Here is a 21,335-nt window from a genome sequence, read left to right as displayed (position 1 = left end):
CATTATTTTGGATCACTAAATAAAAAAGTTAACTCTTGACAATGACAGTCTTAACTCATTTGTACTAAAGATCATATAACGTTCATTAAAGGTGCAATGTGGGACTTTTACAAGGATCTCTTGACATAAATGCAATGTAATATACATGATTATATTATAAGTGGAGTATAAATACCTTACATAATGAACTGTATTTTCTATTACCTTAGAATGAGATGTTTTTATCTACATACAGTACTGTGCAAAAGTCCTACGCCACCATGCCACAATTAGATTTGTTGTTTTAATAGTGATCATATATAATTGTTTCTCAGTCTCTTTAATAGAATACATTCAGAAAATACATGAAAAGTGCATATAAGATTAAAAACTGTATAAAAATGTAAACTATAAACTTCCACTTAAGCAGTAGCAGGAAACTGCAGGATCTTTTAAACCTAAATAAAATTAAATCCTAATGTCTAATTTTAAAGAAATTAGTCTTTGTACTTAATTCTGCTTAAAAACGCTCAAGATGTGTTTAGTGCCAAGAGAGTTCACACTTAACACCGATGATGCCTAAAGAAGTTATTTAGTCCTGAAAATTAATATATACTTTCTGTATTTTCTGTTTGAATCTTAATAAAATAGATTGAAAAATAAATATGGATGGACATTAAAACTTCTAAAACAACAAGTCTGGTGGTGGTGGCCTAATGCTGCGTTCACACCAGCCGTGGTAGAGGCGTCAAGTGCAAGTGATTTTAATGTTAAGTTAATGTAAAGACGCGTTGACGCGCGTCTGGAGGTCTTGCGGCGCAAATGAGGTGTTAGCGCAGCGCGGTAAGCGATTCCGCCTCATTCACAAGTCTAGTTTGCACGATTGCCGCAAATTGAGCGTTGCCGCGGAAAACGCGCAAGTTGAAAAATTGGAACGTTGGCGGAAAAAACGTGCCGCGTTAACCAATCAAGACCTTGCTCTAGTAGTGACATGATTACTGGAAGCGAGCAGAGTCGCAGAAGCCCCTTCCATGATGCAAATTTCCTTGTGAATGTCTCGATGACTAGAATTTCATGCGCGGCTTTCACGCAAGAATGAAGCAATACGCTCAAAATGTTCAAGCGTCCAACTACTCGCGGTAGACGCAAATTTGACGCCTCCAACACGTCTGGTGTGAACCCAACATAAGACTGTACACCGTGGGTCTCCTTACATAGAAGTCGGCGTCATGTTTCTACAGTAGCCCTAAACGGACAAACTGTTACAGATTGGATTTCATCCCTGCATTGTCCCAGACGATGACATGTTTGTCTTGTGGCAGCTACCGTAGCTTCACTATGCATTTCAAAATTGAGGGGTGAGCTGTTGACTGAGCTGTTGGTTGCAATTCGCAATCTCACTGCTAGATGAAGCTAAAAAAAAACACTGGCCCTTTAAAGTCCACAAGATGGTCTTTGAAACGCTCTCAGATCATGCTGGTTAACACGGATTATCCAACGCCGGCTGGATTATCAGGATTTAACTTCCGTGGCAGGTTGAGTGCATGTTGTAATGAGGAAAGCACACTAATTGTCCTTTTTTTCTATTCAACTTTTGCTCTGTTTGTGGTGACTAAAGCAAACACAAAACAGAAGCGTTTTAATTAGTTGACCTCATTGTATATTAAATCATAATATATTATGCATACTGTTTTCTAAGGACTGTGCATCTGATCTCTCTTGTGTTGTAGTGGCTGTAGTTGGCGCTCCAGCCGGGATCAGTCAAGCAGTGATTCGTTCGGTGTCTTCTGCTGTCGTGGGACCAGATGAACAAGGTACAATGTTAAAAATTCACAGCAACAAAAACATGCCAAAACATTTGCAGAATATAAATGAAGGGTATAAGAGAAAGCAGTGTTGTAGTGAAAGACATTTATATTTATGCATTTGGCAGATGCTTTTATGCAAAGCCACATACAGTGCATTGCAATGTATACATGTTTTATCAGTATGTTTATTTCCTTGGTTTGAACCCATTTTGTGCTGCTAATGCAATGCTTTAGCACTGGGCTATGCAGAAGCACATGCATTTAAATTGCATCAGAGATCTTGAGAAAGAGAGTTTTGTTCTGTGGTTGTACGCTGTTAGGAAAAAAAGGTTCAAAACTGTACCTTTTCTGTCACTGGGGTGGTGCCCTCAAAGGTTCATTTTTGTACATTTTTGGGTATAAAACACATTAAAATGTTGTACCATTTTGTGTACAATATTATACCTGAAGGACCTATTGTGTACATTTAAGGACCAATTTTGTAAATTAAATGTAGGGGTATACAAAACATTTAACTGTACCTTCTATGCTACATAATAGGTCCTTAAAGTACAGTAATGTTTCCAAACATGCTCAAAATCGTATAATGTTTTATATACCTGTACCTATAGATGGTTTCATCGGACGCACGCGATACACGTCTGGATCCGAACCTTACTTCCGGTTTAGTTTTTTAATGGTCTGACTAGTTGCTAAACTGATCTCTTGAACAAATGCCTCATCGAAAATAACAAATTTTTTGGTTTCCTAGGCAATCTATGTGTTGTTTTGTTTGCTTGTTATATAAATAAACTATGTTTAAAGAATTTGTTGTTATTTATTATTAGCGGAGTTTACCGGAAGTTAGGTGCGGACCGCGACAGCGGCTTGTTTATGTTGTTACTGCTGAAACGGTCTATAACGTTAAAAAAACAGAACCTTAGGATACCACAGCAACAGTGTAAAATGGACCAAATGCACATGTACTTTAAAATTAAAAATACATTTTGTTTTAGTGGAGCCAAGTATACCAAGTAAAAATCTTTGAATGAAAACATGCTAATTAGCTTAAAGAATAATAAAAAAACATTAATGTGTTACATTTTGTCACCAAAAAATCAGCTTAAAAATCCAATCATAAGGTGAGACAGACTTTATAATACAAATTGTCTTTGGTTCAATCTTACGCTTGTTTGATATTTTAACATGCAAAATGGGAATACAGAACGTGTGGTTTCTGTTCATTTTATAAACATTTCACAAAAATGCTTGTGGTTTTCGAATTTTCAGACACAAAACATTTTCAGATCAAAGATTGGATAAACAATAAACAATCATGTTATGACTGGGAACCATGGTAAATGCACTCTGATCTCACAGGAATTTGTACATATTTTACGAGTTGGCTAATAGAGTGCCGCAGGGATGATTTTTGTAGGCCAACCTGCGGAAGTTAGTGGGACAATGATAAAAAGCCCATTCATTTTTCACATAGACTTTTGGATCATTGCAAAAAAAATAAGCTCTGTGTTTAACAAAAGTTTGTGACACAGCTTTTAAACATAGCTGAAACGCCGGGCGGACACTAACTGGCAGCTTTTTTCTGCCGACTACCAGCTTTCTACAGCTGAGCGCTATGGTTGCTGTAATATCAGTCGTTGTACAATGCGGCGGTTGGTTGTTGCGTTTATCCCGCCCCTCCTCCACTGTGATTGGTTGGCCGTGTGAGAACTGACATTGACGAGCTGAGCTTTTCACCCAAAGTACAATATTTTTCAACTCTCTGCAAACAATTGAAAACATATGCCGGCCGCAAGCGTAAAAGCTTTTGGTGTGCACACCCCCTTACACGTTTTGTCCAACAAGTTAATCTTCACAGATGAAGTAACATAAAAAAATATGTTGATTTGACAAAAATGCTGCTTTTTTACAGTGTAGAAATAAAAAAGTAGACTTTAAAATTCCTAAAATTTGTGAAAATTAAGCTGTTGAGAAAATGTGTAAGTATCATAAACTTGTTAAACACTAGTGGCAGCTCCTGACTGCTTTTACGAGGGGTGCAAATTTAAAATGTGTTCGAGTGTCGTGTGTTGCTCGTGTTTTCAAAATATGTGTTTGTTGCGTCAAGTGAACCATGTGCATCACGTGTTTTGTCAAAATAAGTGCCTGATGCACACGGGTCAAAACCGTTAACGATCAAAGATTCGCTCACGTTCACAAAATACACGCAAGACACTCACTTAAAAGTAAACTCTGAATATGCATGATATTATGTGAGTATCTGGCAAACGCGAGCGTCTTTTTTATCATAAACCCTTTAGACGCACGCGTCTGCAGCAGGCACTTATTTTGACAAGACACGCGATGAACACAGGTTCACTCGACACCTCGAACATATTATTTTGAAATTACAAACCACAAACATGGAAGGACTACATACATGTTGTGATGAACTTCGCATCGTGCGCCTTCAAAAAACGGAGTGACTGTCACTGTTAAACACAGAGCTTATTTTTTATGATAAATTAAAATCTATTGGAAAAATTAATTGCCTTTTTAGCTAGGAAACCAGTATCCCGCTAACTTCCGGGGTTGGCCTACAAAAATAAGCCCTCCCTGCGGAACTTTATTCGTACAAAATGAATCGTACATATAAAAACCCAATAATGAAACCCTATTGCTAACCCCGCCTCTAACTACCAACATCACAGGGGCGAAAGAAAATTCAAGGTTCAAAATTAACTTTTTTTATTTGGTAGCACTGGTGCTCCCAACTTTAAAGAGTTAGGAGCACCAGCAAAAATTTTGGCGCACTCATCCAAAAATTATGAAGCACCACAACTACAATGTATAAGTTAATAGATATATTTTAGTAAAAATTAAACACCACAACTGGGCTTTACACATCCTATTGCCAGGATTTGAAATTTGGTCTTTTTTGCTGCATAGATTCCTAAAATAATACCCAAATGCTGTTTAAATAATATAGCAGCAATAATAATTTAACAATCACAGGTAACATAATTATGATTACAATAGAAAATCTAGTAAACACGTAAAACACTGATTAATTGTGACATTACAAAAGTGACCCTAATATAGAAGGCTAATATATATTGGTATTGATAACTGCATTACCAGGATGCTATTACTACTAAATAGGCAATGTTTTTAAAAACATACCATCAGCATTGTCGTGTTCCACCTTAACATGGAATACAAGGATGTTTGTCGAATGTCCCTCAAGCAGGATGCGCACATACATCATCAAACACTATTTGATGGACAGCCAGATCGGTGTCTCCATCAATAATGAACACATTTGTCACGACAGTTTTTGTGTTTTTGGCACTTTCGCCATGTTTAAGCAGGCTCTCGCGCTTAAAATGTGTGGATTCCGCCACCAACGTCGTTTTACCTGTAACCTCCGTTTCACAGGATTTACAGTAAACAGTACACAGTAACATCGAGTCATTTTCATAGCGGAGCCACTCGTAATCTTTAAGCCACTCTCTCCGAAAAGTTTCACGTTAAGCCTTATTTTCCGGTGGTGAAGTTGCATTTAAATCCGGACCGTCTTTATGAATTAATACAGTAGTAACATTGGCTGTAGTCGGCTCGTTCTCTTCATGCTCGCGGTTCGTTTTTTCACATTTTCGTGCTTTGCGTACCAACGTAGCACGGCAACAAGGAATGATTGACATTCATATTAGCCAATCTGCGCTCTTCATTAAACGCAAGAACTTGATGGTGAAATTTGATTGGTTATGTCAAGTTGGAGAGAACACTTGTAGCCCCTATCCTCCGCCCCTTTACACAAGACCAGAGTTTACGATAAGGACCTGGGTTTTTTTAATACTAAATGATAATTTAATCCTGTCTTCTACTAATTAATTAGTCCTCCAGTGATTCACTTCAAAACTGCAAAAACACACACACTCACAAATCAACGTTTAAACACAGATATACTGTATTGAATGTCTTTTGAAATGAATAGTTTTTTACTTGAAATGAAATATGAAATGGAATGAAATATGAATCAATATAAAAATCTGACAATGTAAATGAAATGTAAATAAACAAATAAAATAAATCAAACAAACTTCTGTGTGATTGTCTTTCTTTAACTGCAACTAAACACTTTTTCACTGTATCACTGCAGGATTATCAATCTTAAATCACCGTAGTGGATTTAAGTCACAAAAGTTATCCACATAAACACCAACAGACAGTTTAAAGCTTCAGTTACTCAAAGTTATACTTTACAAATGAACGTGTAACTCGTTTAACTTTCTGTAAGCTCAAATAACTCTTTACATCTTTTAACGTATCCAAAACACATTAGAATTAAAGAAAAGGAAAAGACCGGTCACCTTGTTATTAGTGCACTTGAATCTCTTTCACACGTGCACGCGCACACACATACACAGTACACACATCCCACCCCGTTGCAGGCCTGATACGGAGCTTGAGTGCGTAGTGGCCGGGAAAACAAACTGGCCCCTTCGCTCTGAAGAGCAAACAAAAAGACTTTTTGGTCGTTTACCTCAATCTGGAAGCTAGTGTGCGTTGAAACACATTCACGTTCATCACATTGAAATGGTCCTCAGTGTCACGTGCGTGGCGATGTCTCAGTGTGCAACAGGTTCGATGGCTGTTTAAGCACCAGACGCTCACAAAGTTACCAGACGATGCCCACTGACATCCCGATCCCGAGAAACGAAAGTCCGCGTAATTGTCATGAAAATCCGCTCGGTTAAAGCAGATAACAACAGCAGTTTCAGTCACAATAATACCGTAAGTTATGCTGACGTGCACCGCGTTCAACTCTGACCGAGCCAAACATGCAGAGACTGCCAACTTACTTGAAACAGTACGGAGTAAAACGATCCACCTCCTCAATGTAGAAATACGAGCAGTACTTCTGTTTACAGCAAGATTCACGTTTTAAACACTCAAACAAATCACTATATATCACGTCTTTCCTCTCGGTCACTTTCTATCCTCTCTCCTCTCTTATCTCTCCAACTTTCTCTCAGCATCTCCCAAACAAACCCTCCCTTCCAACAATCTGATTGGCTCAAAACATGTCAATCACTTTTTTGTCCAATGAACATCAAATGACAACCCAAACTGATGTTAGACACGTTTTTCTCATGTACAAATCAAAAAACTATAATATAGCAAAGTAAACAAAAACAATACATTTTAAACAAAATCCAGTTTCAAAATACATAGAAAATAAGACATTTTATAATACATTCACCCTCAGTAAATAAAGAAAATAACAAATTTATACATCAGGGTTACATTCTCCCCCTTCAAATGGTCTTCATGCCCCCATAAGACCAAACTTAAAACATATGCTCATACATATCAAGAGGGGACAGGTACACATTTACAACGTGTATGAAAGGAATCAACATGCCGGGTTTCGTAACTTATCCGAATGACAAGCCCACGATGTACTAAAGTAATAGGTCGATTTGTAGGTACTCCTGGCTCATCATAACTGAGTCGAATGACAGGTTCAACTTTGCGTCGGAGTCTGTAAGTATGCCCACTCTCTTCAGCTTTATCAGAATCATATGAAACAGGATGGTCTCCCCCTTCAGACTCTGACTCCACTGCTTCAGACACAACAGACTCAGCATTGTTCCCCACCAGTTCATCAGTTACAACAGGTGGTTCTTCTACATCACTCTGCTCACTTACAGACATGTTATCTTCCACTAACTCTACCGGATTGCTATCACCAGTTTCAGGCTCTTTTCTGAAGGAATCCAGTATCTCTTGGCAAATTTCTGAATCACCATAATACATTTCATCCTCAGAACTGGATAAGCTGGCTGAAAGATCTACAGATACATGAGGTAACTTAGCAGTCTCTGTTTTTGATGCTTTTCTGGATTCTCTCACTGCTCGCTCAGCCCTTGTCACAGGTTTACGAGAGACTTTTTCTTTCTCAACAGAATTGCCAAACCGAACAAACTCTCCGATCGGAAGCAAATGATCTCTGTGCAACGTTCTTTCTCGCCCAAACCCATCCTCGGGTTTCACGCGATATACTGGCAAATTAGGCAATTGCTCCACTACAACGTGTGGAACGGAACTCCACCTATCTTGAAGTTTGTGTTTCCCTTTGAGTCCCACATTTTTAACCAACACTCTGTCTTCTTTAGCTAAGACCTGATGCCGGACTCTACGGTCATAGTAAGTTTTGTTTTTCTGGTGGTTTCTCAAAGCTGCAGCGGAAGCTAGTTCATAGGCCTCCTGAAGATCAGCCTTCAACTTTTGAACATACTGTGTGTGAGTGGTATTTTCCTTCCCATAGGGAAAAAGTCCAAAACAAACATCAATGGGCAAACGAGCCTCTCGCCCAAACAACAAAAAATAGGGCGAGTAACCCGTTGCCTCATTGAAAGTGCAATTGTACGCGTGTACCAATGAGCTAACATATTGGCTCCACCTTTGTCTCTTTGCTGACTCCAGAGTGCCCAACATTGACAAGAGCGTCCTGTTGAAACGCTCTGGCTGTGGGTCACCCTGGGGATGGTAAGGCGTGGTCCTAGACTTTCGGATGCCTAGCATTCTGAGAAACTCTTGAATCAGTTGACACTCAAAATCTCGCCCCTGGTCAGAGTGTACCCGTGCAGGCAGACCATAGTGGACGAAAAAATTCTCAAACAGGACCTTTGCCACTGTTGTTGCTTTTTGATCACGAGTGGGATATGCCTGAGCGTAACGAGTATAATGGTCAGTAATTACCAACACATTTGCAAATCCCTTGCTGTCAGGCTCTATGGATAAAAAGTCTATACAGACTAAATCAAGGGGGCCACTACTGGTTAACTGATGCAACAGGGCAGCTTTCTGTGGGATAGTCTTACGGGTAATGCATTTACCACAGTTTTTCACATAGGACTCAATCTCACTACCCATTTTCGGCCAGTAAAACCTGTCCTTTATCAATTCAAGGGTCTTGTCAATACCTAAATGACCGGACTCATCATGAAGAGACCTTAGAACTGTCAGGCGATACTCTTCAGGCAAGACTAACTGTGTACATTCTTCACCCTTATCTGTCTGCGTTACTCGATACAAAACATCATCCAAAAGGCGCAATTTTTGTTTCTGCCGCTGAAGTAGAGTAACAGCTGGGTTAGTGCCTTTCACCGTAGACACTACATTACCTGTCTCTAGTTCCCTCTTTACAACACCAATTACAGAGTCGTTATTCTGAGCCTCCTTTAAGTCAACCATAGATAAAAGTTCTAAGGCCTCACCACCTAACTGCACAGGACAAACGAATGCTGCAGGGAGGCCATCAGGAGGGACTCCTAACTGATCGGCTAACCTGTAAGGAGTACTGGAAGGGACATCAACTTGGGCAAGTTTGCATACCGCTTTAACACCAGAAGGGGAGATCTCAGCCCACTTAATGGGAGTCGTGTCATCATGTGGATTGCGAGACAATAAATCAGCATCAGTGTTAATGCGACCTGGCTTATACTGAATGGTAAACTCATATGTGGCGAGAGCGGCCAACCATCGATGTCCAGTGGCGTTCAGTTTAGCACTGCTCAGTACGTAAGTGAGAGGATTGTTGTCTGTACGGACAGTAAACCTTGCCCCATACAAATAATCATGAAATTTATCGACAACAGCCCATTTAAGGGCAAGGAATTCAAGCTGATGGATGGTGTAACGCTGTTCTGTCTCACTCAACTTACGACTGGCGTATGCAACGGGGCGCAACCCGTCCGGGTTTTCTTGATTAAGAACCGCCCCAAGACCATTCATACTTGCATCCACATGCAAGACGTATGGCTTGGATGGATCTGCAAAGGCCAAAACTGGCGCGTGTGTCAGTCGGTAAATAATTTCGCTAAACGCTTCTGTACATTCAGGAGTCCAGCGATCTCCAAACGGCTCCGACTCTTTAAAATACCCCTGAATGCTGGCGGTCTTAGGTTTTGTTTTTCTCTTACCAGTGGGTGGAAACCCTTTAGTTAGGTCAGTGAGTGGTCGTACGGAAGAGTAACCTTTTATGAACCGGCGGTAGTAACCGCAAAAGCCGAGAAAAGACCGCAGTGATTTCAAGTCATACGGCTGCTTCCATTTTGCTACTGCCTCAATTTTTGCAGGGTCAGCCGCAATACCCTCTGCTGACACCATATGGCCAACATATTTGACCTCAGGCTGGCAAAATTGACATTTGTCAATAGAGACTTTAAGACCGCACTCTTCCAACCGATCGAGAACTTTGAGCAGACGCTCTTCATGCTGCTCTAATGTTCGTCCAAAGACAATGATATCATCAAGATAGACGATGGCTTCGAGGAGGTGCATGTCCCCAATGGCCCTTTCCATCAGCCATTGGAAAGTAGCTGGGGCCCCAGTGATCCCTTGGGGCATGCGTTCGAATTGGAAAAACCCCAAAGGGCAGATGAACGCGGTTTTCTCTTTATCCTCCTCGGCCATCTCTATCTGATAATATCCGCTCCGGAGGTCCAGGACAGAAAACCATTGGCTACCGGCTAGGCAGTCCAATGCGTCATCTATCCTGGGGGTCGTATACTGGTCAGGTATCGTACGACTATTTAAAGTGCGGTAGTCCACACACATCCTCACATCGCCATTCTTTTTTCGAGCAATGACGATGGGAGATGCATATGGGCTCCGCGACTCTTTAATGATTCCAGCAGTCATCAAATTTTTTAAATGCCGACGAACGTCTTCAACATCCGCAGGGGCGATACGACGGGAGCGCTCACGGAAAGGGGTGTCGTCCCTCAGCCGTATATGATGTTTGACCCCTTGTGCTAATCCCACATCAACCTCGGATAGCGAAAATACATTCACTCTTTCTGATAATTTCTGTCTGAGTCGATCTTTCCACGCCTGCGACACAGGGGAGTTACCAAAATCAAACGCTTCTGGATCAAGTAGTTGATGGTCTTTTGGTGCCTCACGCGCGTCTCTTACTGTGTCTGTAGCATAAACTCTGCCTAGCACTGTCCCGTTAGGTATAGACTTTTCCTTAAATGTGTCATTGCGTACCAAAACTCTGACTTGGCTTGTCTCCATGGCTGAAAAGGGAACCACTACAGGAGGAACTAAGACTCCAGCAGGAAGGACATCCTCTTCAGGACCCTCTACCAGATAAATATCTTTCTCCAGGGGAGACTGACAGTCGATGCGGCCAACTACACATTTCTCGGTCTGAGGAGGGAGTGTAAGAGGGCTATCTCCCACCCACTTCACCTCACCGACAGGCTTTTCTTCAAGAGCAGCAAGGTTACTTGTAGGGACTAACCTGTCTGTTACCCACTGAGGCTGTATCCGCATAGCATGAGAGGTCTTGGGCACTGTACTACTAGTACAAATGTCAGCTAATCTCTGGAAAAAGCTGGCATTGGTACCAACAATCAACGGCGTTTGCTTAGGCCCTACTGGATCTGGACACACCAATGCAAGTACCGAAATCACCTCAGATGAGCCCATTAGCGCCTGTGGGAATTCCACATCCACGACAATATACCCCCGGTAAGGGTAGCTGGATGAGCTCAAACCCCAGATAGCCAACCCATCAAGGTGATTTAATGGTACTTGGGGTAGGTGACTTAAGTACCATTTCTCAAAGACAATGGTCACCTGTGACCCGCTGTCTAACAAAGCCGAACAAGGCTGTCCATTAACCTTGACCTCAACTGTGGATGAAGGCCCTACTAGACCAGCTGGTAGAAGACTAGGCTCAGGAACCTCAACTAGGCTTTTCTTGGAAAAACAATTACTCTTCTCTACATCAGTATCTTTCGGTGCTGAAGAGGGTTTTCTCTCTTTGGATTTGCGAAGTACTTGTAAAAGTTTCTGAATGACTAAAGCAGAATTTGTGGCATGCTCACATCTGTTGGCAATGTGGCCATCTCCACCACAATTGTAACAGAAAAAGCCATCACTGTTTTTACCTGCCGATCTTGACGGAGCAAATGAACCACGGCTCACCGGAAACTCTTGAGCACCCGGGCTACTCGCCCCCACACTAAGCACAGACAATTGTTTCTGTAGTTGTTCTACTTGAGCTTTTAGTGCTAGCACTTCTGCATTAAGCGGGTTATCTGAGGGCCTCACATCAGATTTGCTTTTAACCTCATCCCTTTCGGAGGGCCGTGACAGACCAGTGCTGCCCAGTTGGAGTCGTAACTCTTTAGCATCTACTTTCACATTGTCTCGATTTGACAGTGAGCCTTTCACTCTGTCTTTTACTGTCTTATCTTTCACACTGGCACCCAGCTTACGTCTAGCCGCTTCATTTTCTTCCTCTTCTTGAATCTCATTAAGAAGTTTAAGAAATGTGGGGGGTTTTCTTTCCGTTCATGCAGCCGCAATTTCAAAAGCATCAGATCTGATTCAATCGCACCCCTTAACAACTGTTCTACTCGGGCTCGATCAGCTCTCTGAGGCATTAACCCTCCCCTTTTAATCACTAATGTTAGCGATTTTTCTTGTCTACGGAGAAAATCAGACAAGGCCTCTCCAGGCTCTTGTCGAAGCAAACGGAAAGCAAAATATAAGTCCTCACCTGACTCGGAGGTACTAAAAGCACTCTCTAAAGCCTCAATATACTCAAATGCTGTAGCATCTGGGTTGTTGACTCTTACCGCTTTGATCACCTCTAAGGCTGGCCCTTTAAGGCTCTCCACAATGCGTTTGCGCTTCTCCTTGGTGGAGCAGTCTGTCTCAAAAATCATCAATCTAGCTTGCTCAAGCCAATTCTCACTATTCTCTTCACCTACTGGGGTAGGCTCGATACCTGAAAATATGCGCAAGCGACGGTAGGCTTGACCATCGCTAGTAGGCTTAGTTTTCTCCAACAATTCCCCAATGGCGCGAATAATTGTCTCAGGTGATGTAACATTTGAAGCCAAGGGGTTAATCAGACTCTGAAGGTCAGTGATGCTTTTGCCCTCCCTACTTAAGAACTGAGATAGTTTGTCAGAAAAAGCATTCACATTAGGATCCTCATCTTTTACCACAACAATTTTTCAGGTGTCCCCAGAGGATGGCAACACCTCAGATGGCACCTGGGTGGGGCAGATTTTCTCTCTGCACTCACACAATACTAAAAATGTCCCAGGAACTGTGCCTTCTTTCGTTGCGCGAGCCCGCACTCGACCAAAGACTTTAACAGTTTGCACCGTGTCTTCGATAAACGCAACATCAGTGTCAGATGGCACACCGACAAGTAAAATAGCATGTTGGGGATCAATTTTCTCATTTGCGCACCAGCTGCGAAGTTCTTTTGAATGATCGTTCTCTGACATTTTGCTTTTACCTTTAGTTTAGAAGACAGGAAATCCCAGCGGTGCCTCCATTATGTAGCCCCTATCCTCCGCCCCTTTACACAAGACCAGAGTTTACGATAAGGACCTGGGTTTTTTTAATACTAAATGATAATTTAATCCTGTCTTCTACTAATTAATTAGTCCTCCAGTGATTCACTTCAAAACTGCAAAAACACACACACTCACAAATCAACGTTTAAACACAGATATACTGTATTGAATGTCTTTTGAAATGAATAGTTTTTTACTTGAAATGAAATATGAAATGGAATGAAATATGAATCAATATAAAAATCTGACAATGTAAATGAAATGTAAATAAACAAATAAAATAAATCAAACAAACTTCTGTGTGATTGTCTTTCTTTAACTGCAACTAAACACTTTTTCACTGTATCACTGCAGGATTATCAATCTTAAATCACCGTAGTGGATTTAAGTCACAAAAGTTATCCACATAAACACCAACAGACAGTTTAAAGCTTCAGTTACTCAAAGTTATACTTTACAAATGAACGTGTAACTCGTTTAACTTTCTGTAAGCTCAAATAACTCTTTACATCTTTTAACGTATCCAAAACACATTAGAATTAAAGAAAAGGAAAAGACCGGTCACCTTGTTATTAGTGCACTTGAATCTCTTTCACACGTGCACGCGCACACACATACACAGTACACACATCCCACCCCGTTGCAGGCCTGATACGGAGCTTGAGTGCGTAGTGGCCGGGAAAACAAACTGGCCCCTTCGCTCTGAAGAGCAAACAAAAAGACTTTTTGGTCGTTTACCTCAATCTGGAAGCTAGTGTGCGTTGAAACACATTCACGTTCATCACATTGAAATGGTCCTCAGTGTCACGTGCGTGGCGATGTCTCAGTGTGCAACAGGTTCGATGGCTGTTTAAGCACCAGACGCTCACAAAGTTACCAGACGATGCCCACTGACATCCCGATCCCGAGAAACGAAAGTCCGCGTAATTGTCATGAAAATCCGCTCGGTTAAAGCAGATAACAACAGCAGTTTCAGTCACAATAATACCGTAAGTTATGCTGACGTGCACCGCGTTCAACTCTGACCGAGCCAAACATGCAGAGACTGCCAACTTACTTGAAACAGTACGGAGTAAAACGATCCACCTCCTCAATGTAGAAATACGAGCAGTACTTCTGTTTACAGCAAGATTCACGTTTTAAACACTCAAACAAATCACTATATATCACGTCTTTCCTCTCGGTCACTTTCTATCCTCTCTCCTCTCTTATCTCTCCAACTTTCTCTCAGCATCTCCCAAACAAACCCTCCCTTCCAACAATCTGATTGGCTCAAAACATGTCAATCACTTTTTTGTCCAATGAACATCAAATGACAACCCAAACTGATGTTAGACACGTTTTTCTCATGTACAAATCAAAAAACTATAATATAGCAAAGTAAACAAAAACAATACATTTTAAACAAAATCCAGTTTCAAAATACATAGAAAATAAGACATTTTATAATACATTCACCCTCAGTAAATAAAGAAAATAACAAATTTATACATCAGGGTTACACACTGAACCTGGAACAGCACACAGCATACACAATCTAAATCAAGTCACACCACAACAAAATAGGCAGTCGCAAAAATGCTCCCAAATATATTTTAAGGTCGCACAAATTAAATTTCGGTCGCATATGCGACCAAAACAGTCGCAATTTCGAGCCCTGAAATTGTATAAAAAGATACAAATGTGGTTGTACAAATTAATGCTAATAAGCCACCTCGTAAATTACATGTAAATTGCGTACATTTTAAGGCACTAACTGTCACAATAAAATAAATATGATAAGACATTCAGTATTATTGCATATTTTGATATACTTTAGTAATGTCATATGATAGCATTATTGTACCATGCAAGCACAACAGTATTGTTTTTGTAAGGCTGTGCTCTATTCTTTCAGTGTTCATGACATCATGACTTTTACAGTCCTACTGTTTGATCTTCACGCCCACAAATGAGTTGAAATACCTTCAGGAAGCACCAGAGTGTTTTGACCTTCACTATGACAAACAGATTTGAGTCATGCTTTTCTTCTGAATCTTTACTTTCTCTGACATTTGTTTCTCCCTGATAACGTAGCTAAAAGCCCGAGATTTTAATCTACATTGTCCTTTCACAAATCTCTAATGAGAGGCGGTGCAAAGTGTATTATTAACTGGGGATTTGAAGGCTGAGTTTTTCAGAAATCATTGAATTATCAAACTATGCTAAGTGGAAAAGAATGCAAAAGAAACCGAGTAACAACAAACAACAGCTTGAATAGAATTTTCGGATTCAGAACAACCCTCTCATAAGCAGCTTGAAGCTGTTAGCCAAACTCGCAGGAAATATCTACCTTGTTTGAGGACACAAGCTACTTTCTCTCCATTTATGTTGTTTATTTTCTTGTTGATTCAAGAGGGACACAACTCTGAATGGACATATTGATGACAGGTTATGCCCAAGCATCAGCTCAAGGTTTCATTGTGTACACAAAGTCGCCTAACTCCATTTTGACATCCATTTCCTCAATCTCTGTCTTAGATTGCATGTGTCACTGAATCTACTGCAGTTTGCACTCATTCAGGGCCACTCAGGCGACTTCTAGTTCCAGCTTAGATCAATAAGTATTGCATGTTTCAGGCACTTAAAGGCTGCCCCGAAGCACTGAGGTTCATTCTGCTCCAGTTAGTCAGAGCAGTCACGAAGTTCGGAGCAGCTCGGGGAGATATTTTATCAAAGCGGATCAAACCATTATTCATGCCAACAATCTACTCCGCAGACCTCAGTTTCAGCGGCCATTATTCTTTCATTCAGATAAAATCATAGGTTATGAATTTCAGGTGCATCCATGGCATATTAAAGGCTTGGTGCTGGTTTTGTCCTTACAGAGTTTGATATATCTTCATCAACTGATAGGCCTAACTGAGGAACATTATTTGTAACATATGTAGTCAATATAAATGACAATTTTGGCCTCTGCTTATTAAAAAAATTAATACCTTTCATCACCATGTTAATGTGTACTATACAGGTATGTAAAAATGGCGAGGTCACAGGTTTGATCATACTGATAATCATAAGTTACACATCTGTGCATTGCCAAAGAACATAATGTTAAATATTATGTAATTTCCAGATGTACTTTCATCACACATATATTGATTTTACGGTGTTATAAAAACAAAACGGAAGAGTACAGTCAGGGCCGCCTTAACCTAATGTGAGGCCCTGGGGCTGAGAGGTTTTGGAGGCCCCCCATACCCTCAATTTATAGTCTCATTTTGAAAAAAAAGTGTAATATCTATGTAATCTACATCACAAAATGTAGTTTTCCCTCTTTGACCCAGAAAACACCATATTATCATTAATAACATATCACTGAGCCCACTTGAGCATAAACACAAGACACTTTATTTAACAACCACACACAGCAACTTGTGGTGAAAATAAAACCAAAAGTATATATGTTTATAAGCTTTATGTTGGAATATACAAATTTGCAGAAAATTGCCACTCACTAACTAAATGCTCACCACAGTTGTATAAAATATAAGAAGTTAAAGTTAGTTTTAATGCATTAATGTTAACAAAAGATAAGTCTTTATAGACAGAATATTGTTTTTTAATCAGTTATTTATTTTGTAGGCTACTGAAGATATAGTATGCATTGTATTTAGTATTTATGCATACTACGCATGTAAAACGAACACGTATGAATATGCACAAAACAGACAGGGAACATACCTGTATATAAGATCTTTAGATAAGGAGATTATAAATATGAATGGTGCGATCAGGGAATGATCATTTGAGATGGTCTTGTCACGCTTTGATTTTTTCTAAACCAGATGTGTGTACTGTGAGCTAACATCGCGTCAAACTACATCGCTCCAGCTGCGCACGCGTCACTGATCTAAACGCGAGTAAACTTAAACTTTATAACAACGAACAGCATTAATATGTTTGGGAACTCCTTTTTTTATTTGGCGGCACAGTATCTTGCGCACGGTTGGAGAGACTTCTGCATGCCAGAGACACAGCTGTACGAGTACAGAGAGAGCGAGCGCGCGCGCGAAAGAGAGATAGAGACCTGCACCTCAGTGCTGATTATGAAATTTCAGAAATGACTCTTTCATTTGTTGGTGGATTATTTCCTGTTTCTCTGTCACACTCAGTCTAACATGCAGGAATGCCAAGTTGACAACGCGCACTTAATTACATTATGCGGAATAGAAAAATCTGTTACGTCTGATATTTTATTTCACAGTAAGTTACCACGGACAAATCAGCAGCCATGTAACGTGCAGTTAGAGTGATTGACAGACAACCTGACAAGTTAAAAAACAAAATGAACGTGAACTTGGGAGGCCTCTGAACTTGGGAGGCCCCTGGGCTTCAGCCCAGGTAAGCCCGTGCATTAAGGCGGCCTTGAGTACAGTCAGTGTGTATTGGGGATAACCGTCAAAGGTTATCACCCACCCTGGGGTGCGTTTCCCAAAAATGACATAATCGCTGTTAAACCTAACCCAGTCTCACGAAATTACGTACCTATAGTCATGTACATTTTTGATGCTATTCGTGATACTGTCACGACATTCCATGTTTTTTTTCGTGACCGTATCATGAATTTCTGTTTATGTGTCATTGTCACGTATTGGTTACTCATCTGCTTTTTTTCTATTTTCAAATCGTTGTCGCTTCGGTTAAGGGTTAGATTTGGTGTTTGCGTTAGGATGTCACTTTAAGTATTGGTTTATACTTGTTTTTCTGATTTATTTTTAATATTTCATATTTTTAATCCATTGTCGCCTGGCGTTAGGGTTAGAGTTGGGTTTGGGTAAGGATGTAATTTTATGTGAATCTAACCCTAAACCGAGGCGACAATGATAAAAAAGGACAAAACAGTTGGGAAACCAATATGTGACAATGAAACGTAAACAGAAATTTATGATACAGTCACGAAAAACATGGAAATTCGTGACAGTATCACGAAAAATAATAAAAATTTACGTGACTATAGGTACATCATTTCGTGGATACTGGGCTGCTGAACCACCATAGTACGATGCATAGTTGGAGAAATTAACTACCTTGTCAAGATTTACCGAAAACATAGTAACTTTGTCGCACATTCATCGTTTGAACCATGTTGGTTCAACAACATAATTGATGATGTCACGTAGGAGGCGAAGTACTAATTAATCTGTTAAAATCGATTTAATGTCAGATTATTGCTGTAAATAATGTAAATTGCACCGGAAGACTGATGTTGTTATCGTGATTAAGTCATTTGTTGTTGTTTTCCAAGATATTTTATTAATGCGCAAGTGCCTCTTACGTCACTCCTCTTTAATTCTGTTTACAAACTAAAAGACATTAATTAGACTTTGCATATATTAAGAATGATGGATAAAGCATGCTCTGCATGTTGCTTGCTTATTTTGTTAAAAAGCACTATCAATGCCAGTCTACATGTCATATGTCACATGGGTGGCAGTGGTTCAGTGCTTCATGTAGGTTGTTGTCTACAAATCGGAAAGGTTGGTGGTTCAATCCCCGGCTCCACCTGACCAAGTGTCGATGTGTCCTTGAGCAAGACACCTAACCCCAGCTGCTCCCGACGAGCTGGATGGTGCCTTGCACGGCTGACACTGCCGTCGGTGTATGAATGTATGAGTGAATGTGAGGCAATATGTAAAGCGCTTTAGATGGCCATTGGTCTATGAAAGCACTATATAAATGCAATCCATTTACCATTTTTTACCAATAACTAGGAACTATGCTTCTAACCACAGCTCAACAGTTGTAGTTACCACCACACAAATTTGCTATGCAGTTTGCAAATATCTGCTGGAACGATACTTTCGGGAAACACCCGAATCTTTAAACTATGCTGAAACGATGGATCTTGCGATCATAGTTGGCGAACATTGCTTTTGGGAAATGCACTCCCGAATGGTTAAAAATGTTTTGTATGAGACAATGCATCATTTAAAATGTAAAGGGGAGACATTTATGTGGACAACTTGACGTTTAAGTATGATTATATAAGGGTACTTAAACAGCTAACAACTGCTTATGTGGCCTTTAAATCAAATGAATGATTTAATTAAATGTATGATTGCATAAAACTGCATGTATAAAATTTAAAGTCCTCATAAACTACACCAATCTGTGAAGCTCTTATCCACAAGGAAACAAAAGAAAAATTATGTTCAAGGAACTTATTTTAAATGAGCATAAACAGCAATTTTTCTGAGATCTCACTACAAACCAGTATTTTCAGACCTTCAGGTCTTACAAATGTATACGCATTTCAGATTCGACAGCTTCATGTCAATCATCGAGCATTATGATTTCTCCTAATACTGTCTCTGTTTTGATTTTTACTATGGTGGACCAGTACTTTAAAAGAGGGACTGAGATATTACTGTTTTGCATTATTTATATGCGCTTCACATTTTACTACTAGCCAAAAGATTAGTCTGTGTAAAATGCAATGTAAATTTACTTAAATATTAATCCTTTCCACCTGGGCCTGGTTCAGCTGAATTTCTCCTGACGTCTGTTTCATGTCCTCATTGACCTGAATATTGATGTCCTCAGGTGCCATGTTCTCCTTCTCTGCCTCAGTGGAAGCGACTTGCATCCTTATTGCTTCCACCATCTTTAACGGCCTCTACCCCCTGACCCTGCCTACATTCCCTGGCATGCCCTATATCATCATGGCTGGCTTTATGCTCATCGTACTGATTCTTTTACAGTAAGTTTCTTATTATTTCATATAGACACAGAAATGTAACACATGAAATTCTTTTTAAATTGATTATTACAATTTTACAAAGCAGCTTTACAAGGAAACTCGGTTACACTTTATTTTAAGGCGTCACTGTTACATTGTAATTATATATTTAAGTACTAAGTAATAATCATCAACAACATGTACTTACTGTAGGGTTGGGGTTAGGATTAGGGTTTGGTTTAGGCTTAGTTGCATGTAATTATGCATAATTAACTGTTATTACTAAAATAATTACATGTGACATGTGTAACAAAGACACCGTAAAATAAAGTGTTACCGGAAACTCTTTAAGTAGAAAGCAAAAGATGAGAGTGGCGTGGAAATATTTCAAGATAGATTTACGTTGTTGAGGAAGAAACGCTGAGACAAATAAAGAGTCAGCTTAGAAAGCACCACCTGGGTAGTTGGCATAATCTGCATTGCATTGATTTATTTTGGCAGATACTTACAGTGCAATGGGTATATGTTTTATTTTTTATCAGTACATTTGTTCCTTGGGAATAAACTACTGATACTGTAGGGTTGTAAGTGCCATGCTTTGCTATAGATTTATTAAATATGGTTGAAGTTTATACAAAATGAGTCGGGTACTTACTATTTTACAAACTTAAAAGACATGCACCACATAGAATAATTGGTAATATTGGTTAATTTGTTATTCAGTGAAAAATAATGATGATGATTTTTAAATAATAGAATTGAATGTAAAAAGGACACTTATTGCTTTCATAATTCACAAATGTGTCATAGTCATTATTGTTGGCATGGTAACTCTATTGGTCAAGTGGAGCTACAATTATGGTGTAATTTTTATGTTAATTGCACCATTGGTGTCCAGGATAATTGCTTCCAACATTTGTTTTACAGTTAATAGCAAAATTATTGTACAATTTATACAGAAAAAAAAAAAAAAACGTTTTTACTGACCCACACAAGATTTCAACAATGGATAACCTTAAAGGCAAAAAACACAGTGTTTCAATATTTTACTATGTTCTTACCTCAACTTAGAGAAATTAATACATACCTGTATTTTTGCAATGCGTGCACTTAATCTTTGTACAGCGCCTCGTGAATGTGATAGCATTTAGCCTAGCCCCATTCATTCCTTAGGATCCAAACAGGGATAAATTTAGAAGCCACCAAACACTTCTATGTTTTGTATGTACTCTCTTTAAATATGGAAAACATGGAAGTGTTTGGTGGCTTTTAAATTCATCCCTGTTTGGATCCGAAGGAATGAATGGTGCTAGGCTAAATGCTAACATATTCATGACGTGCTGTACAAATATTAAGCGCACACATTGAAAAAAGATAGGTATGTATTAATTTCGTCTAAGTTCAGAACATAGTAAAATATTGAAAAATGGTGGTGTTTTCCTTTAAAGG

At 39.7% G+C, this 21,335-nt stretch overlaps 1 protein-coding gene across 1 annotated transcript in view; it reads left to right on the top strand.

The window, feature by feature from the left end:
• Nucleotides 1–21,335, top strand: part of LOC135778358 (proton-coupled folate transporter) — a 54,459-nt gene that overhangs the window by 17,343 nt on the left and 15,781 nt on the right. Inside the window, exons 5-6 of the mRNA XM_065288820.1 lie at nucleotides 1,710–1,793; nucleotides 19,751–19,907. Of these exons, the coding sequence (XP_065144892.1) occupies nucleotides 1,710–1,793; nucleotides 19,751–19,907 (241 nt within the window). The remainder of the gene's footprint in view (nucleotides 1–1,709; nucleotides 1,794–19,750; nucleotides 19,908–21,335) is intronic.

The sequence above is a fragment of the Paramisgurnus dabryanus genome, chromosome 17 (assembly GCF_030506205.2).
Source record: "Paramisgurnus dabryanus chromosome 17, PD_genome_1.1, whole genome shotgun sequence".
NCBI classification, from domain to species: domain Eukaryota; kingdom Metazoa; phylum Chordata; class Actinopteri; order Cypriniformes; family Cobitidae; genus Paramisgurnus; species Paramisgurnus dabryanus.
This window is presented reverse-complemented; position numbering and strand designations above follow the sequence as displayed.